This window comes from Oncorhynchus gorbuscha, unplaced genomic scaffold (genome assembly GCF_021184085.1).
Source record: "Oncorhynchus gorbuscha isolate QuinsamMale2020 ecotype Even-year unplaced genomic scaffold, OgorEven_v1.0 Un_scaffold_705, whole genome shotgun sequence".
Classification (NCBI taxonomy): domain Eukaryota; kingdom Metazoa; phylum Chordata; class Actinopteri; order Salmoniformes; family Salmonidae; genus Oncorhynchus; species Oncorhynchus gorbuscha.
The window spans coordinates 93,616-115,879 of record NW_025745773.1 but is presented as its reverse complement, the minus strand read 5'-3'; the positions used below and the strand labels follow the sequence as shown (position 1 = coordinate 115,879).

At 42.7% G+C, this 22,264-nt stretch overlaps 1 protein-coding gene across 1 annotated transcript in view; it reads left to right on the top strand.

Moving 5' to 3' along the window:
- Positions 1-22,264, top strand: part of LOC124019866 (glypican-6-like) — a 218,291-nt gene that overhangs the window by 131,015 nt on the left and 65,012 nt on the right. The window contains exon 4 of the mRNA XM_046335306.1: positions 17,922-18,052. Within this exon, the coding sequence (XP_046191262.1) occupies positions 17,922-18,052 (131 nt within the window). The remainder of the gene's footprint in view (positions 1-17,921; positions 18,053-22,264) is intronic.

Sequence of the window (22,264 nt, the reverse complement as noted above, 5' to 3'; positions counted from 1 at the left end):
CTAAGCTATATTCTCCAGAGCAGTAGAGTTACTCTGAGGCCTAAGATATATTCTCCAGAGCAGTAGAGTTACTCTGAGGCCTAAGCTATATTCTCCAGTAGAGTTACTCTGAGGCCTAAGCTATATTCTCCAGAGCAGTAGAGTTACTCTGAGGCCTAAGCTATATTCTCCAGTAGAGTTACTCTGAGGCCTAAGCTATATTCTCCAGTAGAGTTACTCTGAGGTCTAAGATATATTCTCCAGAGCAGTAGAGTTACTCTGAGGCCTAAGCTATATTCTCCAGTAGAGTTACTCTGAGGCCTAAGCTATATTCTCCAGTAGAGTTACTCTGAGGCCTAAGCTATATTCTCCAGTAGAGTTACTCTGAGGTCTAAGATATATTCTCCAGAGCAGTAGAGTTACTCTGAGGCCTAAGCTATATTCTCCAGTAGAGTTACTCTGAGGCCTAAGCTATATTCTCCAGAGCAGTAGAGTTACTCTGAGGCCTAAGCTATATTCTCCAGTAGAGTTACTTTGAGGCCTAAGCTATATTCTCCAGAGCAGTAGAGTTACTCTGAGGCCTAAGATATATTCTCCAGAGCAGTAGAGTTACTCTGAGGCCTAAGCTATATTCTCCAGTAGAGTTACTCTGAGGCCTAAGCTATATTCTCCAGAGCAGTAGAGTTACTCTGAGGCCTAAGCTATATTCTCCAGTAGAGTTACTCTGAGGCCTAAGCTATATTCTCCAGAGCAGTAGAGTTACTCTGAGGCCTAAACTATATTCTCCAGAGCTGTAGAGTTACTCTGAGGCCTAAGCTATATTCTCCAGAGCTGTACACCGTTAGAATAAAAGGAGCTACAGCGAGAAGGAAAGTATTTGATCCCCTGCTGATTTGGTACGTTTGTCCTCAGTCTATAATTGTAATGGTTTTGTATTTGAACAGTGAGAGACTGAATAACAACAACAGAACATCCAGAAAAACACATGTTAAAAAATGTTATAAATGGATCATTTCTTTCTATAGTTACAGTAATACTACTCTATAGTTAGAGTAATACTACTCTATAGTTACAGTAATACTACTCTATAGCTACAGTAACACTACTCTATAGTTACAGTAATACTACTCTATAGCTACAGTAACACTACTCTATAGTTACAGTAATACTACTCTATAGTTACAGTAATACTACTCTATAGCTACAGTAATACTACTCTATAGTTACAGTAATACTACTCTATAGTTACAGTAATACTACTCTATAGTTACAGTAATACTACTCTATAGTTACAGTAATACTACTCTATAGTTACAGTAATACTACTCTATAGTTACAGTAATACTACTCTATAGTTACAGTAATACTACTCTATAGTTACAGTAATACTACTCTATAGTTACAGTAATACTACTCTATAGCTACAGTAATACTACTCTATAGCTACAGTAATACTACTCTATAGCTACAGTAATACTACTCTATAGTTACAGTAATACTACTCTATAGTTACAGTAATACTACTCTATAGTTACAGTAATACTACTCTATAGTTACAGTAATACTACTCTATAGTAATACTACTCTATAGCTACAGTAATACTACTCTATAGCCACAGTAATACTACTCTATAGCTACAGTAATACTACTCTATAGCTACAGTAATACTACTCTATAGCTACAGTAATACTACTCTATAGCCACAGTAATACTACTCTATAGCTACAGTAATACTACTCTATAGCTACAGTAATACTACTCTATAGTTACAGTAATACTACTCTATAGTTACAGTAATACTACTCTATAGTTACAGTAATACTACTCTATAATTACAGTAATACTACTCTATAGTTACAGTAATACTACTCTATAGCTACAGTAATACTACTCTATAGTTACAGTAATACTACTCTATAGCCACAGTAATACTACTCTATAGTTAGAGTAATACTACTCTATAGTTACAGTAATACTACTCTATAGCCACAGTAATACTACTCTATAGTTACAGTAATACTACTCTATAGTTACAGTAATACTACTCTATAGTTACAGTAATACTACTCTATAGTTACAGTAATACTACTCTATAGCCACAGTAATACTACTCTATAGTTACAGTAATACTACTCTATAGTTACAGTAATACTACTCTATAGTTACAGTAATACTACTCTATAGTTACAGTAATACTACTCTATAGCCACAGTAATACTACTCTATAGTTACAGTAATACTACTCTATAGTTACAGTAATACTACTCTATAGTTACAGTAATACTACTCTATAGCTTTATAGCTACAGTAACACTACTCTATAGTTACAGTAATACTACTCTATAGTTACAGTAATACTACTCTATAGTTACAGTAATAATACTCTATAGCCACAGTATTACTACTCTATAGCCACAGTAATACTACTCTATAGTTACAGTAATACTACTCTATAGTTACAGTAATACTACTCTATAGTTACATTAACACTACTCTATAGCTCTATAGTTACAGTAACACTACTCTATAGTTACAGTATTACTACTCTACAGCCACAGTATTACTACTCTATAGCCACAGTAATACTACTCTATAGTTACAGTAATACTACTCTATAGTTACAGTAATACTACTCTATAGCTACAGTAATACTACTCTACAGCTACAGTAACACTACTCTATAGTTACAGTAATACTACTCTATAGTTACAGTAATACTACTCTATAGTTACAGTAACACTACTCTATAGTTACAGTAATACTACTCTATAGTTACAGTAACACTACTCTATAGTTACAGTACTACTACTCTATAGCTCTATAGTTACAGTAATACTACTCTATAGCTACAGTAATACTACTCTATAGCTACTGTAATACTACTCTATAGTTACAGTAATACTTCTCTATAGCTCTATAGTTACAGTAACACTACTCTATAGTCACAGTAATACTACTCTATAGCTACAGTAATACTACTCTACAGCTACAGTAACACTACTCTATAGTTACAGTAATACTACTCTATAGTTACAGTAATACTACTCTATAATTACAGTAATACTACTCTATAGTTACAGTAACACTACTCTATAGTTACAGTAATACTACTCTATAGTTACAGTAACACTACTCTATAGTCACAGTAATACTACTCTATAGCTACAGTAATACTACTCTATAGTTACAGTAATACTACTCTATAGTTACAGTAATACTACTCTATAGCTCTATATCTACAGTAACACTACTCTATAGTTACAGTAATACTACTCTATAGTTACAGTAACACTACTCTATAGTTACAGTAATACTACTCTATATCTACAGTAATACTACTCTATAGCTACAGTAATACTACTCTATAGTTACAGTAATACTACTCTATAGCTCTATAGTTACAGTAACACTACTCTATAGTTACAGTAATACTACTCTATCGCTACAGTAATACTACTCTACAGCTACAGTAACACTACTCTATAGTTACAGTAATACTACTCTATAGTTACAGTAATACTACTCTATAGCTACAGTAATACTACTCTATAGCTACAGTAATACTACTCTATAGTTACAGTAATACTACTCTATAGCTCTATAGTTACAGTAATACTACTCTATAGCTCTATAGTTACAGTAACACTACTCTATAGTTACAGTAATACTACTCTATAGTTACAGTAATACTACTCTATAGCTCTATAGTTACAGTAATACTACTCTATAGCTACAGTAATACTACTCTATAGCTACAGTAACACTACTCTATAGTTACAGTAATACTACTCTATAGTTACAGTAATACTGCTCTATAGATACAGTAATACTACTCTATAGTTACAGTAATACTACTCTATAGCTCTATAGTTACAGTAATACTACTCTATAGCTACAGTAACACTACTCTGTAGTTACAGTAATTCTACTCTATAGTTACAGTAATACTACTCTATAGTTACAGTAATACTACTCTATGGCTACAGCAATACTACTCTATAGCTACAGTAATACTACTCTATAGCTACAGTAACACTACTCTATAGTTACAGTACTACTACTCTATAGCTCTATAGTTACAGTAATACTACTCTATATCTACAGTAATACTACTCTATAGCTACAGTAATACTACTCTATATTTACAGTAATACTACTCTATAGCTCTATAGTTACAGTAACACTACTCTATAGTTACAGTAATACTACTCTATAGTTACAGTAATACTACTCTATAGCTACAGTAATACTACTCTACAGCTACAGTAACACTACTCTATAGTTACAGTAATACTACTCTATAGTTACAGTAATACTACTCTATAGCTACAGTAATACTACTCTATAGCTACAGTAATACTACTCTATAGTTACAGTAATACTACTCTATAGCTCTATAGTTACAGTAATACTACTCTATAGCTCTATAGTTACAGTAACACTACTCTATAGTTACAGTAATACTACTCTATAGTTACAGTAATACTACTCTATAGCTCTATAGTTACAGTATTACTACTCTATAGCTACAGTAATACTACTCTATAGCTACAGTAACACTACTCTATAGTTACAGTAATACTACTCTATAGTTACAGTAGTATCACCTCATTACGTAATACTGCTCTATAGGTACAGTAATACTACTCTATAGTTACAGTAATACTACTCTATAGCTCTATAGTTACAGTAATACTACTCTATAGCTACAGTAATACTACTCTATAGCTACAGTAACACTACTCTGTAGTTACAGTAATTCTAATCTATAGTTACAGTAATACTACTCTATAGTTACAGTAATACTACTCTATAGTTACAGTAATACTACTTTATGGGTACAGTAATACTACTCTATAGTTACAGTAATACTACTCTGTAGCTACAGTAATACTACTCTATAGCTACAGTAATACTACTCTATAGCTACAGTAATACTACTCTATAGTTACAGTAATACTACTCTATAGCTACAGCAATACTACTCTATAGCTACAGCAATACTACTCTATAGGTACAGTAATACTACTCTATAGTTACAGTAATACTACTCTATATCTACAGTAATACTACTCTATAGTTACAGTAATACTACTCTATAGTTACAGTAATACTACTCTATAGTTACAGTAACACTACTCTATAGTTACAGTAATACTACTCTATCTACAGTAATACTACTCTATAGTTACAGTAATACTACTCTATCTACAGTAATACTACTCTATAGTTACAGTAATACTACTCTATAGTTACAGTAATACTACTCTATCTACAGTAATACTACTCTATAGCTTTAAACCATAAAGGCTGTGAAATATAGGTGATGTTGTCTGTGTCGTTGCTTCAGTTTGGGTGGCAAAGTGTTGTTGCTGACTAGTTCATCCTCTGCTCTCATTCTAATGTTCCAATTAATTACCTTCTCCGAGCTCTGGACGTTGTTTACTGTTTACGGCAGGTGAAGAATCGGTGAGCAACGACTGTAATTACAGTAGTATCACCTCATTACGGGCTGACCTTGGGCCAGGTCATGACGTTGTGTTTCCTGGATAGTGTTACAGTAGTATCACCTCATTACGGGCTGACCTTGGGCCAGGTCATGGCGTTGTTACAGTGTTTCATTACGCTGACCTTGGGCCAGGTCATGGCGTTGTGTTTCTGGATAGTGTTACAGTAGTATCACCTCATTACGGGCTGACCTTGGGCCAGGTCATGACGTTGTGTTTCCTGGATAGTGTTACAGTAGTATCACCTCATTACGGGCTGACCTTGGGCCAGGTCATGACGTTGTGTTTCCTGGATAGTGTTACAGTAGTATCACCTCATTACGGGCTGACCTTGGGCCAGGTCATGACGTTGTGTTTCCTGGATAGTGTTACAGTAGTATCACCTCATTACGGGCTGACCTTGGGCCAGGTCATGACGTTGTGTTTCCTGGATAGTGTTACAGTAGTATCACCTCATTACGGGCTGACCTTGGGCCAGGTCATGGCGTTGTGTTTCCTGGATAGTGTTACAGTAGTATCACCTCATTACGGGCTGACCTTGGGCCAGGTCATGACGTTGTGTTTCCTGGATAGTGTTACAGTAGTATCACCTCATTACGGGCTGACCTTGGGCCAGGTCATGACGTTGTGTTTCCTGGATAGTGTTACAGTAGTATCACCTCATTACGGGCTGACCTTGGGCCAGGTCATGACGTTGTGTTTCCTGGATAGTGTTACAGTAGTATCACCTCATTACGGGCTGACCTTGGGCCAGGTCATGACGTTGTGTTTCCTGGATAGTGTTACAGTAGTATCACCTCATTACGGGCTGACCTTGGGCCAGGTCATGACGTTGTGTTTCCTGGATAGTGTTACAGTAGTATCACCTCATTACGGGCTGACCTTGGGCCAGGTCATGACGTTGTGTTTCCTGGATAGTGTTACAGTAGTATCACCTCATTACGGGCTGACCTTGGGCCAGGTCATGACGTTGTGTTTCCTGGATAGTGTTACAGTAGTATCACCTCATTACGGGCTGACCTTGGGCCAGGTCATGACGTTGTGTTTCCTGGATAGTGTTACAGTAGTATCACCTCATTACGGGCTGACCTTGGGCCAGGTCATGACGTTGTGTTTCCTGGATAGTGTTACAGTAGTATCACCTCATTACGGGCTGACCTTGGGCCAGGTCATGACGTTGTGTTTCCTGGATAGTGTTACAGTAGTATCACCTCATTACGGGCTGACCTTGGGCCAGGTCATGACGTTGTGTTTCCTGGATAGTGTTACAGTAGTATCACCTCATTACGGGCTGACCTTGGGCCAGGTCATGACGTTGTGTTTCCTGGATAGTGTTACAGTAGTATCACCTCATTACGGGCTGACCTTGGGCCAGGTCATGACGTTGTGTTTCCTGGATAGTGTTACAGTAGTATCACCTCATTACGGGCTGACCTTGGGCCAGGTCATGACGTTGTGTTTCCTGGATAGTGTTACAGTAGTATCACCTCATTACGGGCTGACCTTGGGCCAGGTCATGACGTTGTGTTTCCTGGATAGTGTTACAGTAGTATCACCTCATTACGGGCTGACCTTGGGCCAGGTCATGACGTTGTGTTTCCTGGATAGTGTTACAGTAGTATCACCTCATTACGGGCTGACCTTGGGCGTCATGACGTTGTGTTTCCTGGATAGTGTTACAGTAGTATCACCTCATTACGGGCTGACCTTGGGCCAGGTCATGACGTTGTGTTTCCTGGATAGTGTTACAGTAGTATCACCTCATTACGGGCTGACCTTGGGCCAGGTCATGACGTTGTGTTTCCTGGATAGTGTTACAGTAGTATCACCTCATTACGGGCTGACCTTGGGCCAGGTCATGACGTTGTGTTTCCTGGATAGTGTTACAGTAGTATCACCTCATTACGGGCTGACCTTGGGCCAGGTCATGACGTTGTGTTTCCTGGATAGTGTTACAGTAGTATCACCTCATTACGGGCTGACCTTGGGCCAGGTCATGACGTTGTGTTTCCTGGATAGTGTTACAGTAGTATCACCTCATTACGGGCTGACCTTGGGCCAGGTCATGACGTTGTGTTTCCTGGATAGTGTTACAGTAGTATCACCTCATTACGGGCTGACCTTGGGCCAGGTCATGACGTTGTGTTTCCTGGATAGTGTTACAGTAGTATCACCTCATTACGGGCTGACCTTGGGCCAGGTCATGACGTTGTGTTTCCTGGATAGTGTTACAGTAGTATCACCTCATTACGGGCTGACCTTGGGCCAGGTCATGACGTTGTGTTTCCTGGATAGTGTTACAGTAGTATCACCTCATTACGGGCTGACCTTGGGCCAGGTCATGACGTTGTGTTTCCTGGATAGTGTTACAGTAGTATCACCTCATTACGGGCTGACCTTGGGCCAGGTCATGACGTTGTGTTTCCTGGATAGTGTTACAGTAGTATCACCTCATTACGGGCTGACCTTGGGCCAGGTCATGACGTTGTGTTTCCTGGATAGTGTTACAGTAGTATCACCTCATTACGGGCTGACCTTGGGCCAGGTCATGACGTTGTGTTTCCTGGATAGTGTTACAGTAGTATCACCTCATTACGGGCTGACCTTGGGCCAGGTCATGACGTTGTGTTTCCTGGATAGTGTTACAGTAGTATCACCTCATTACGGGCTGACCTTGGGCCAGGTCATGACGTTGTGTTTCCTGGATAGTGTTACAGTAGTATCACCTCATTACGGGCTGACCTTGGGCCAGGTCATGACGTTGTGTTTCCTGGATAGTGTTACAGTAGTATCACCTCATTACGGGCTGACCTTGGGCCAGGTCATGACGTTGTGTTTCCTGGATAGTGTTACAGTAGTATCACCTCATTACGGGCTGACCTTGGGCCAGGTCATGACGTTGTGTTTCCTGGATAGTGTTACAGTAGTATCACCTCATTACGGGCTGACCTTGGGCCAGGTCATGACGTTGTGTTTCCTGGATAGTGTTACAGTAGTATCACCTCATTACGGGCTGACCTTGGGCCAGGTCATGACGTTGTGTTTCCTGGATAGTGTTACAGTAGTATCACCTCATTACGGGCTGACCTTGGGCCAGGTCATGACGTTGTGTTTCCTGGATAGTGTTACAGTAGTATCACCTCATTACGGGCTGACCTTGGGCCAGGTCATGACGTTGTGTTTCCTGGATAGTGTTACAGTAGTATCACCTCATTACGGGCTGACCTTGGGCCAGGTCATGACGTTGTGTTTCCTGGATAGTGTTACAGTAGTATCACCTCATTACGGGCTGACCTTGGGCCAGGTCATGACGTTGTGTTTCCTGGATAGTGTTACAGTAGTATCACCTCATTACGGGCTGACCTTGGGCCAGGTCATGATGTTGTGTTTCCTGGATAGTGTTACAGTAGTATCACCTCATTACGGGCTGACCTTGGGCCAGGTCATGACGTTGTGTTTCCTGGATAGTGTTACAGTAGTATCACCTCATTACGGGCTGACCTTGGGCCAGGTCATGGCGTTGTGTTTCCTGGATAGTGTTACAGTAGTATCACCTCATTACGGGCTGACCTTGGGCCAGGTCATGACGTTGTGTTTCCTGGATAGTGTTACAGTAGTATCACCTCATTACGGGCTGACCTTGGGCCAGGTCATGACGTTGTGTTTCCTGGATAGTGTTACAGTAGTATCACCTCATTACGGGCTGACCTTGGGCCAGGTCATGACGTTGTGTTTCCTGGATAGTGTTACAGTAGTATCACCTCATTACGGGCTGACCTTGGGCCAGGTCATGACGTTGTGTTTCCTGGATAGTGTTACAGTAGTATCACCTCATTACGGGCTGACCTTGGGCCAGGTCATGACGTTGTGTTTCCTGGATAGTGTTACAGTAGTATCACCTCATTACGGGCTGACCTTGGGCCAGGTCATGACGTTGTGTTTCCTGGATAGTGTTACAGTAGTATCACCTCATTACGGGCTGACCTTGGGCCAGGTCATGACGTTGTGTTTCCTGGATAGTGTTACAGTAGTATCACCTCATTACGGGCTGACCTTGGGCCAGGTCATGACGTTGTGTTTCCTGGATAGTGTTACAGTAGTATCACCTCATTACGGGCTGACCTTGGGCCAGGTCATGACGTTGTGTTTCCTGGATAGTGTTACAGTAGTATCACCTCATTACGGGCTGACCTTGGGCCAGGTCATGACGTTGTGTTTCCTGGATAGTGTTACAGTAGTATCACCTCATTACGGGCTGACCTTGGGCCAGGTCATGACGTTGTGTTTCCTGGATAGTGTTACAGTAGTATCACCTCATTACGGGCTGACCTTGGGCCAGGTCATGACGTTGTGTTTCCTGGATAGTGTTACAGTAGTATCACCTCATTACGGGCTGACCTTGGGCCAGGTCATGACGTTGTGTTTCCTGGATAGTGTTACAGTAGTATCACCTCATTACGGGCTGACCTTGGGCCAGGTCATGACGTTGTGTTTCCTGGATAGTGTTACAGTAGTATCACCTCATTACGGGCTGACCTTGGGCCAGGTCATGACGTTGTGTTTCCTGGATAGTGTTACAGTAGTATCACCTCATTACGGGCTGACCTTGGGCCAGGTCATGACGTTGTGTTTCCTGGATAGTGTTACAGTAGTATCACCTCATTACGGGCTGACCTTGGGCCAGGTCATGACGTTGTGTTTCCTGGATAGTGTTACAGTAGTATCACCTCATTACGGGCTGACCTTGGGCCAGGTCATGACGTTGTGTTTCCTGGATAGTGTTACAGTAGTATCACCTCATTACGGGCTGACCTTGGGCCAGGTCATGACGTTGTGTTTCCTGGATAGTGTTACAGTAGTATCACCTCATTACGGGCTGACCTTGGGCCAGGTCATGACGTTGTGTTTCCTGGATAGTGTTACAGTAGTATCACCTCATTACGGGCTGACCTTGGGCCAGGTCATGACGTTGTGTTTCCTGGATAGTGTTACAGTAGTATCACCTCATTACGGGCTGACCTTGGGCCAGGTCATGATGTTGTGTTTCCTGGATAGTGTTACAGTAGTATCACCTCATTACGGGCTGACCTTGGGCCAGGTCATGGCGTTGTGTTTCCTGGATAGTGTTACAGTAGTATCACCTCATTATTACGGGCTGACCTTGGGCCAGGTCATGACGTTGTGTTTCCTGGATAGTGTTACAGTAGTATCACCTCATTACGGGCTGACCTTGGGCCAGGTCATGACGTTGTGTTTCCTGGATAGTGTTACAGTAGTATCACCTCATTACGGGCTGACCTTGGGCCAGGTCATGACGTTGTGTTTCCTGGATAGTGTTACAGTAGTATCACCTCATTACGGGCTGACCTTGGGCCAGGTCATGACGTTGTGTTTCCTGGATAGTGTTACAGTAGTATCACCTCATTACGGGCTGACCTTGGGCCAGGTCATGGCGTTGTGTTTCCTGGATAGTGTTACAGTAGTATCACCTCATTACGGGCTGACCTTGGGCCAGGTCATGACGTTGTGTTTCCTGGATAGTGTTACAGTAGTATCACCTCATTACGGGCTGACCTTGGGCCAGGTCATGACGTTGTGTTTCCTGGATAGTGTTACAGTAGTATCACCTCATTACGGGCTGACCTTGGGCCAGGTCATGACGTTGTGTTTCCTGGATAGTGTTACAGTAGTATCACCTCATTACGGGCTGACCTTGGGCCAGGTCATGACGTTGTGTTTCCTGGATAGTGTTACAGTAGTATCACCTCATTACGGGCTGACCTTGGGCCAGGTCATGACGTTGTGTTTCCTGGATAGTGTTACAGTAGTATCACCTCATTACGGGCTGACCTTGGGCCAGGTCATGACGTTGTGTTTCCTGGATAGTGTTACAGTAGTATCACCTCATTACGGGCTGACCTTGGGCCAGGTCATGATGTTGTGTTTCCTGGATAGTGTTACAGTAGTATCACCTCATTACGGGCTGACCTTGGGCCAGGTCATGACGTTGTGTTTCCTGGATAGTGTTACAGTAGTATCACCTCATTACGGGCTGACCTTGGGCCAGGTCATGACGTTGTGTTTCCTGGATAGTGTTACAGTAGTATCACCTCATTACGGGCTGACCTTGGGCCAGGTCATGACGTTGTGTTTCCTGGATAGTGTTACAGTAGTATCACCTCATTACGGGCTGACCTTGGGCCAGGTCATGACGTTGTGTTTCCTGGATAGTGTTACAGTAGTATCACCTCATTACGGGCTGACCTTGGGCCAGGTCATGACGTTGTGTTTCCTGGATAGTGTTACAGTAGTATCACCTCATTACGGGCTGACCTTGGGCCAGGTCATGACGTTGTGTTTCCTGGATAGTGTTACAGTAGTATCACCTCATTACGGGCTGACCTTGGGCCAGGTCATGACGTTGTGTTTCCTGGATAGTGTTACAGTAGTATCACCTCATTACGGGCTGACCTTGGGCCAGGTCATGACGTTGTGTTTCCTGGATAGTGTTACAGTAGTATCACCTCATTACGGGCTGACCTTGGGCCAGGTCATGACGTTGTGTTTCCTGGATAGTGTTACAGTAGTATCACCTCATTACGGGCTGACCTTGGGCCAGGTCATGACGTTGTGTTTCCTGGATAGTGTTACAGTAGTATCACCTCATTACGGGCTGACCTTGGGCCAGGTCATGACGTTGTGTTTCCTGGATAGTGTTACAGTAGTATCACCTCATTACGGGCTGACCTTGGGCCAGGTCATGACGTTGTGTTTCCTGGATAGTGTTACAGTAGTATCACCTCATTACGGGCTGACCTTGGGCCAGGTCATGACGTTGTGTTTCCTGGATAGTGTTACAGTAGTATCACCTCATTACGGGCTGACCTTGGGCCAGGTCATGACGTTGTGTTTCCTGGATAGTGTTACAGTAGTATCACCTCATTACGGGCTGACCTTGGGCCAGGTCATGACGTTGTGTTTCCTGGATAGTGTTACAGTAGTATCACCTCATTACGGGCTGACCTTGGGCCAGGTCATGGCGTTGTGTTTCCTGGATAGTGTTACAGTAGTATCACCTCATTACGGGCTGACCTTGGGCCAGGTCATGACGTTGTGTTTCCTGGATAGTGTTACAGTAGTATCACCTCATTCTCATACGGGCTGACCTTGGGCCAGGTCATGACGTTGTGTTTCCTGGATAGTGTTACAGTAGTATCACCTCATTACGGGCTGACCTTGGGCCAGGTCATGACGTTGTGTTTCCTGGATAGTGTTACAGTAGTATCACCTCATTACGGGCTGACCTTGGGCCAGGTCATGACGTTGTGTTTCCTGGATAGTGTTACAGTAGTATCACCTCATTACGGGCTGACCTTGGGCCAGGTCATGACGTTGTGTTTCCTGGATAGTGTTACAGTAGTATCACCTCATTACGGGCTGACCTTGGGCCAGGTCATGACGTTGTGTTTCCTGGATAGTGTTACAGTAGTATCACCTCATTACGGGCTGACCTTGGGCCAGGTCATGACGTTGTGTTTCCTGGATAGTGTTACAGTAGTATCACCTCATTACGGGCTGACCTTGGGCCAGGTCATGACGTTGTGTTTCCTGGATAGTGTTACAGTAGTATCACCTCATTACGGGCTGACCTTGGGCCAGGTCATGACGTTGTGTTTCCTGGATAGTGTTACAGTAGTATCACCTCATTACGGGCTGACCTTGGGCCAGGTCATGACGTTGTGTTTCCTGGATAGTGTTACAGTAGTATCACCTTTTTCAGCAAAAATGTCAATGTCAATTATGGTGTTCAGCAAGACTCTGTGCTCGACCCATTATTTAATATTCATTTAATATTTACATGAGACTTGTACACGGAGCTCAACAGGATGTGATTCTGGGACATGAGACTTGTACACAGAGCTCAACAGGATGTGATGTGATTCTGGGACATGAGACTTGTACACAGAGCTCAACAGGATGTGATGTGATTCTGGGACATGAGACTTGTAAACGGAGCTCAACAGGATGTGATTCTGGGACATGAGACTTGTACACAGAGCTCAACAGGATGTGATGTGATTCTGGGACATGAGACTTGTAAACGGAGCTCAACAGGATGTGATTCTGGGACATGAGACTTGTACACGGAGCTCAACAGGATGTGATGTGATTCTGGGACATGTGACTTGTACACGGAGCTCAACAGGATGTGATTCTGGGACATGAGACTTGTACACGGAGCTCAACAGGATGTGATTCTGGGACATGAGACTTGTACACGGAGCTCAACAGGATGTGATGTGATTCTGGGACATGAGACTTGTACACGGAGCTCAACAGGATGTGATTCTGGGACATGAGACTTGTACACGGAGCTCAACAGGATGTGATTCTGGGACATGAGACTTGTACACGGAGCTCAACAGGATGTGATGTGATTCTGGGACATGAGACTTGTACACAGAGCTCAACAGGATGTGATGTGATTCTGGGACATGAGACTTGTACACGGAGCTCAACAGGATGTGATTCTGGGACATGAGACTTGTACACGGAGCTCAACAGGATGTGATTCTGGGACATGAGACTTGTTCACGGAGCTCAACAGGATGTGATGTGATTCTGGGACATGAGACTTGTACACGGAGCTCAACAGGATGTGATTCTGGGACATGAGACTTGTACACGGAGCTCAACAGGATGTGATGTGATTCTGGGACATGAGACTTGTCCACAGAGCTCAACAGGATGTGATTCTGGGACATGAGACTTGTCCACGGAGCTCAACAGGATGTGATTCTGGGACATGAGACTTGTAAACGGAGCTCAACAGGATGTGATGTGATTCTGGGACATGAGACTTGTACACGGAGCTCAACAGGATGTGATGTGATTCTGGGACATGAGACTTGTACACGGAGCTCAACAGGATGTGATTCTGGGACATGTGACTTGTACACGGAGCTCAACAGGATGTGATTCTGGGACATGAGACTTGTACACGGAGCTCAACAGGATGTGATTCTGGGACATGTGACTTGTACACGGAGCTCAACAGGATGTGATTCTGGGACATGTGATTTGTCCACGGAGCTCAACAGGATGTGATTCTGGGACATGAGACTTGTAAACGGAGCTCAACAGGATGTGATTCTGGGACATGTGACTTGTACACAGAGCTCAACAGAATGTGATGTGATTCTGGGACATGAGACTTGTACACGGAGCTCAACAGGATGTGATTCTGGCATGCAACCACCATCTGAATTAGTTAACGTAACAGACAGGAATGTATATTTGCATGGCTAACCAATATTCATCCCTACAGTAACATGTAAATTAGACATACTGTGGGATCTTCTGATTAGTGGAACTCTAAACTTAAAATGACAAAAACATTTAATAAAACAACCCTGTATTTTGAGACAACAGTAGTAATTGTATCTGTGAGGTAACAACCCAACAGTCTTTGTGGGATATTCCTTTGTGTTTTTCGCGTCGCGGGTCAGTTCTTATTGAATCTGCCCTGAGGTTCCTCATCTCAGCTCTGGTGACACGTCTTTCATTGCTGCTCCTAATTGACTCTCAGGTCCCAGTTCTTTGCTTTGGTTTCCTCTCTACTGTAATGAAAGGACTTGCTCTCTGTCTCTCTCACTCGCTGGCTCCCTCTCTCCCTCCCTCTCTCCCTCTCCCTCTCCCTCTCCCTCTCCCTCCCTCTCTCTCTCCCTCTCTCTCTCTGTCTCTCTCTCTGTCTCTCTCTCTGTCTCTCTCTCTGTTTCTCTCTCTCCCTCTCTCTCTCTCTCTCTCTCTCTCTCTCTCTCTCTCTCTCCCCCCTCTCCCTCTCCCTCCCTCCCTCTCTCTCTCTCTCTCTCTCTCTCTCTCTCTCTCTCTCTCTCTCTCTCTCTCTCTCTCTCTCTCTCTCTCTCTCTCCCTCTCTCTCTCTCTGTCTCTCTCTCTGTCTCTCTCTCTGTCTCTCTCTCTCTCTCTCTCTCTCTCTCTCTCTCTCTCTGTCTCTCTCTCCTCTCCCTCTCTCTCCCGTATCGTCCAGACACTGTAAAGCTTTATGATATTTTGCTGAGGAGAGACAAGACAAGAGTCTAATGAAAAGATGAAGTACATTTTCATCCTATTCTCTTGCAGAGCTTGGCAGGGGAATAGGTTCATCCCCTCCACTGTAATAGGTTCTATATGAAGCTAGATCAATGTGTTTTATATGAACACAGATTAATAACACGTTGTTTTAATGAAAACAAAGAGCTGGACAATAGAGTCATCTATCTTCAGTATTGATCCATGCCAAACCTCACACAGAGTAATCTGTTTCCTGTCACTAATGTACTGTACTCTTCCTGTCCAGACCTCACACAGAGTAATCTGCTTCCTGTCACTAATGTACTGTACTCTTCCTGTCCAGACCTCACACAGAGTAATCTGCTTCCTGTCTGCGATGTACTCTACTCTTCCTGTCCAGACCTCACACAGAGTAATTTGCTTCCTGTCTGCGATGTACTCTACTCTTCCTGTCCAGACCTCACACAGAGTAATCTGCTTCCTGTCTGCGATGTACTCTACTCTTCCTGTCCAGACCTCACACAGAGTAATTTGCTTCCTGTCTGCGATGTACTCTACTCTTCCTGTCCAGACCTCACACAGAGTAATCTGCTTCCTGTCACTAATGTACTCTACTCTTCCTGTCCAGACCTCACACAGAGTAATCTGCTTCCTGTCACTAATGTACTGTACTCTTCCTGTCCAGACCTCACACAGAGTAATCTGCTTCCTGTCTGCGATGTACTCTACTCTTCCTGTCCAGACCTCACACAGAGTAATTTGCTTCCTGTCTGCGATGTACTCTACTCTTCCTGTCCAGACCTCACACAGAGTAATCTGCTTCCTGTCACTAATGTACTCTACTCTTCCTGTCCAGACCTCACACAGAGTAATCTGCTTCCTGTCACTAATGTACTGTACTCTTCCTGTCCAGACCTCACACAGAGTAATCTACTTCCTGTCACTAATGTACTCTACTCTTCCTGTCCAGACCTCACACAGAGTAATCTGCTTCCTGTCTGCGATGTACTCTACTCTTCCTGTCTTCCTGCCCTTCCTGCCCTTCCTGTCTTCCTGCCCTTCCTGCAGTTACAGTCCTCCCCACTTCCTCAGACTCACTACAGTATGGAATATAGGTTTCAGAACAATAGTTTTGGAAGACCAGCAAATCAAGTGATTTAGGAATCATAGTGTACCATTTATTTCAGACAGATGGTTTGACAGGAAGTACCATGTATAGAGGTGTATTTAAGACAGACAGATGGTTTGACAGGAAGTACCATGTATAGAGGTGTATTTAAGATAGACAGATGGTTTGACAGAAAGTACCATGTATAGAGGTGTATTTAAGACAGACAGATGGTTTGACAGGAAGTACCATGTATAGAGGTGTGTATTTAAGACAGACAGATGGTTTGACAGAAAGTACCATGTATAGAGGTGTATTTAAGACAGATGGTTTGACAGGAAGTACCATGTATAGAGGTGTGTATTTAAGACAGCCAGATGGTTTGACAGGAAGTACTATGTATAGAGGTGTATTTAAGACAGATGCTTTGACAGGAAGTACCATGTATAGAGGTGTGTATTTAAGACAGACAGATGGTTTGACAGGAAGTACCATGTATAGAGGTGAAAACAGAGTCAATTATCACCTGAGGAAAGACCCGAGGGGAGGGACAGATATATGGGGGAGATAATCAAGGAGGTGATGGAGTCCAGGTGGGTGTGATGAGGCGCAGGTGCGCGAGACGATGGTGACAGGTGTTGGGGGATAATCAGCTGATGACCTAGAGGCCGGAGAGAGAGCGTGTCAGACGGGAGGATATTGTTCTGATCAGGAACTCTTGGCAAACACAGATAGACAATGAAATGCAGCTTTTAACTAATCACAATTAATAACAGGTTGTTTGTTATTGTCATGTCAGTACAATTATACAGAGTTTCTGTTCCACAGATATCGGTACTGTTTTCTCAGCTGTTTTACTGAAGACTAATTCACAATTCGTCTTTCTCTGTTCGTGGTAATTAGGAGGCTGTTGAGTTAACAATTACTCTTTGATGTTCTCTATGCCCTCACTGAGTTCAAAGTCCCTCGAGAACGTGTGTGTGTGTGTGTGTGTGTGTGTGTGTGTGTGTGTGTGTGTGTGTGTGTGTGTGTGTGTGTGTGTGTGTGTGTGTGTGTGTGTGTGTGTGTGTGTGTGTGTGTGTGTGTGTGTGTGTGTGTGTGTGTGTGTGTGTGTTGTTACAGATGCCATGTTGCTGGTAGCTGACCGGCTGGAGGGTGTGTGTGTTGTTACAGATGCCATGTTGCTGGTAGCTGACCGGCTGGAGGGTGTGTGTGTTGTCAGATCTAATGTCGTCCTCTGTGTGTGTTGTTACAGATGCCATGTTGCTGGTAGCTGACCGGCTGGAGGGACCCTTCAACATCGAAGCCATCATGGAACCCATAGATGTAAAGATCTCTGAAGCCATCATGACCATGCAAGAAAACAGCATGACAGTTTCAGCTAAGGTAAAGACAACAGCATGACAGTTTCAGCTAAGGTAAAGACAACGACATGACAGTTTCAGCTAAGGTAAAGACAACAGCATGACAGTTTCAGCTAAGGTAAAGACAACAGCATGACAGTTTCAGCTAAGGTAAAGACAACAGCATGACAGTTTCAGCTAAGGTAAAGACAACAGCATGACAGTTTCAGCTAAGGTAAAGACAACAGCATGACAGTTTCAGCTAAGGTAAAGACAACAGCATGACAGTTTCAGCTAAGGTAAAGACAACGACATGACAGTTTCAGCTAAGGTAAAGACAACAGCATGACAGTTTCAGCTAAGGTAAAGACAACAGCATGACAGTTTCAGCTAAGGTAAAGACAACAACATGACAGTTTCAGCTAAGGTAAAGACAACAGCATGACAGTTTCAGCTAAGGTAAAGACGACAGCATGACAGTTTCAGCTAAGGTAAAGACAACAGCATGACAGTTTCAGCTAAGGTAAAGACAACAGCATGACAGTTTCAGCTAAGGTAAAGACAACAGCATGACAGTTTCAGCTAAGGTAAAGACAACAGCATGACAGTTTCAGCTAAGGTAAAGACAACAACATGACAGTTTCAGCTAAGGTAAAGACAACAGCATGACAGTTTCAGCTAAGGTAAAGACAACAACATGACAGTTTCAGCTAAGGTAAAGACAACAACATGACAGTTTCAGCTAAGGTAAAGACAACAGCATGACAGTTTCAGCTAAGGTAAAGACAACGACATGACAGTTTCAGCTAAGGTAAAGACAACAGCATGACAGTTTCAGCTAAGGTAAAGACAACAGCATGACAGTTTCAGCTAAGGTAAAGACAACAGCATGACAGTTTCAGCTAAGGTAAAGACAACGACATGACAGTTTCAGCTAAGGTAAAGACAACAACATGACAGTTTCAGCTAAGGTAAAGACAACGACATGACAGTTTCAGCTAAGGTAAAGACAACAGCATGACAGTTTCAGCTAAGGTAAAGACAACGACATGACAGTTTCAGCTAAGGTAAAGAAAACAGCATGACAGTTTCAGCTAAGGTAAAGACGACAGCATGACAGTTTCAGCTAAGGTAAAGACGACAGCATGACAGTTTCAGCTAAGGTAAAGACGACAGCATGACAGTTTCAGCTAAGGTAAAGACAACAGCATGACAGTTTCAGCTAAGGTAAAGACAACAACATGACAGTTTCAGCTAAGGTAAAGACAACAGCATGACAGTTTCAGCTAAGGTAAAGACAACAGCATGACAGTTTCAGCTAAGGTAAAGACAACGACATGACAGTTTCAGCTAAGGTAAAGACAACGACATGACAGTTTCAGCTAAGGTAAAGACAACGACATGACAGTTTCAGCTAAGGTAAAGACAACAGCATGACAGTTTCAGCTAAGGTAAAGACAACGACATGACAGTTTCAGCTAAGGTAAAGACAACGACATGACAGTTTCAGCTAAGGTAAAGACAACGACATGACAGTTTCAGCTAAGGTAAAGACAACGACATGACAGTTTCAGCTAAGGTAAAGACAACAGCATGACAGTTTCAGCTAAGGTAAAGACAACAGCATGACAGTTTCAGCTAAGGTAAAGACAACAGCATGACAGTTTCAGCTAAGGTAAAGACAACAGCATGACAGTTTCAGCTAAGGTAAAGACAACAGCATGACAGTTTCAGCTAAGGTAAAGACAACAACATGACAGTTTCAGCTAAGGTAAAGACAACAGCATGACAGTTTCAGCTAAGGTAAAGACAACAGCATGACAGTTTCAGCTAAGGTAAAGACAACAGCATGACAGTTTCAGCTAAGGTAAAGACAACATCATGACAGTTTCAGCTAAGGTAAAGACAACAGCATGACAGTTTCAGCTAAGGTAAAGACAACAGCATGACAGTTTCAGCTAAGGTAAAGACAACAGCATGACAGTTTCAGCTAAGGTAAAGACAACAGCATGACAGTTTCAGCTAAGGTAAAGACAACAGCATGACAGTTTCAGCTAAGGTAAAGACAACAGCATGACAGTTTCAGCTAAGGTAAAGACAGCAACATGACAGTTTCAGCTAAGGTAAAGACAACGACATGACAGTTTCAGCTAAGGTAAAGACAACAGCATGACAGTTTCAGCTAAGGTAAAGACAACAGCATGACAGTTTCAGCTAAGGTAAAGACAACAGCATGACAGTTTCAGCTAAGGTAAAGACAACAGCATGACAGTTTCAGCTAAGGTAAAGACAACAGCATGACAGTTTCAGCTAAGGTAAAGACAACAGCATGACAGTTTCAGCTAAGGTAAAGACAACGACATGACAGTTTCAGCTAAGGTAAAGACAACAGCATGACAGTTTCAGCTAAGGTAAAGACAACAGCATGACAGTTTCAGCTAAGGTAAAGACAACAGCATGACAGTTTCAGCTAAGGTAAAGACAACAGCATGACAGTTTCAGCTAAGGTAAAGACAACAGCATGACAGTTTCAGCTAAGGTAAAGACAACAGCATGACAGTTTCAGCTAAGGTAAAGACAACAGCATGACAGTTTCAGCTAAGGTAAAGACAACAGCATGACAGTTTCAGCTAAGGTAAAGACAACAGCATGACAGTTTCAGCTAAGGTAAAGACAACAGCATGACAGTTTCAGCTAAGGTAAAGACAACGACATGACAGTTTCAGCTAAGGTAAAGACAACAGCATGACAGTTTCAGCTAAGGTAAAGACAACAGCATGACAGTTTCAGCTAAGGTAAAGACAACAGCATGACAGTTTCAGCTAAGGTAAAGACAACAGCATGACAGTTTCAGCTAAGGTAAAGACAACAGCATGACAGTTTCAGCTAAGGTAAAGACAACAGCATGACAGTTTCAGCTAAGGTAAAGACAACAGCATGACAGTTTCAGCTAAGGTAAAGACAACAGCATGACAGTTTCAGCTAAGGTAAAGACAACAGCATGACAGTTTCAGCTAAGGTAAAGACAACAGCATGACAGTTTCAGCTAAGGTAAAGACAACAGCATGACAGTTTCAGCTAAGGTAAAGACAACAGCATGACAGTTTCAGCTAAGGTAAAGACAACAGCATGACAGTTTCAGCTAAGGTAAAGACAACAGCATGACAGTTTCAGCTAAGGTAAAGACAACAGCATGACAGTTTCAGCTAAGGTAAAGACAACAGCATGACAGTTTCAGCTAAGGTAAAGACAACAGCATGACAGTTTCAGCTAAGGTAAAGATGACAGCATGACAGTTTCAGCTAAGGTAAAGACAGCAACATGACAGTTTCAGCTAAGGTAAAGACAACAACATGACAGTTTCACCTAAGGTAAAGACAACAGCATGACAGTTTCAGCTAAGGTAAAGACAACAGCATGACAGTTTCAGCTAAGGTAAAGACAACAGCATGACAGTTTCAGCTAAGGTAAAGACAACAGCATGACAGTTTCAGCTAAGGTAAAGACAACAGCATGACAGTTTCAGCTAAGGTAAAGATGACAGCATGACAGTTTCAGCTAAGGTAAAGACAGCAACATGACAGTTTCAGCTAAGGTAAAGACAACAACATGACAGTTTCACCTAAGGTAAAGACAACAGCATGACAGTTTCAGCTAAGGTAAAGACAACAGCATGACAGTTTCAGCTAAGGTAAAGACAACAACATGACAGTTTCAGCTAAGGTAAAGACAACAGCATGACAGTTTCAGCTAAGGTAAAGACAACAACATGACAGTTTCAGCTAAGGTAAAGACAACAACATGACAGTTTCAGCTAAGGTAAAGACAACAGCATGACAGTTTCAGCTAAGGTAAAGACAAGTACATGACAGTTTCAGCTAAGGTAAAGATGACAGCATGACAGTTTCACCTAAGGTAAAGATAACAGCATGACAGTTTCAGCTAAGGTAAAGACAACAGCATGACAGTTTCAGCTAAGGTAAAGACAACAACATGACAGTTTCAGCTAAGGTAAAGACAACAACATGACAGTTTCAGCTAAGGTAAAGACAACAGCATGACAGTTTCAGCTAAGGTAAAGACAACAACATGACAGTTTCAGCTAAGGTAAAGACAACAACATGACAGTTTCAGCTAAGGTAAAGACAACAACATGACAGTTTCAGCTAAGGTAAAGACAACAACATGACAGTTTCAGCTAAGGTAAAGACAACAGCGTTGTCAGATTGTCTTTCTGTAAATTCAGAGCGTTTCG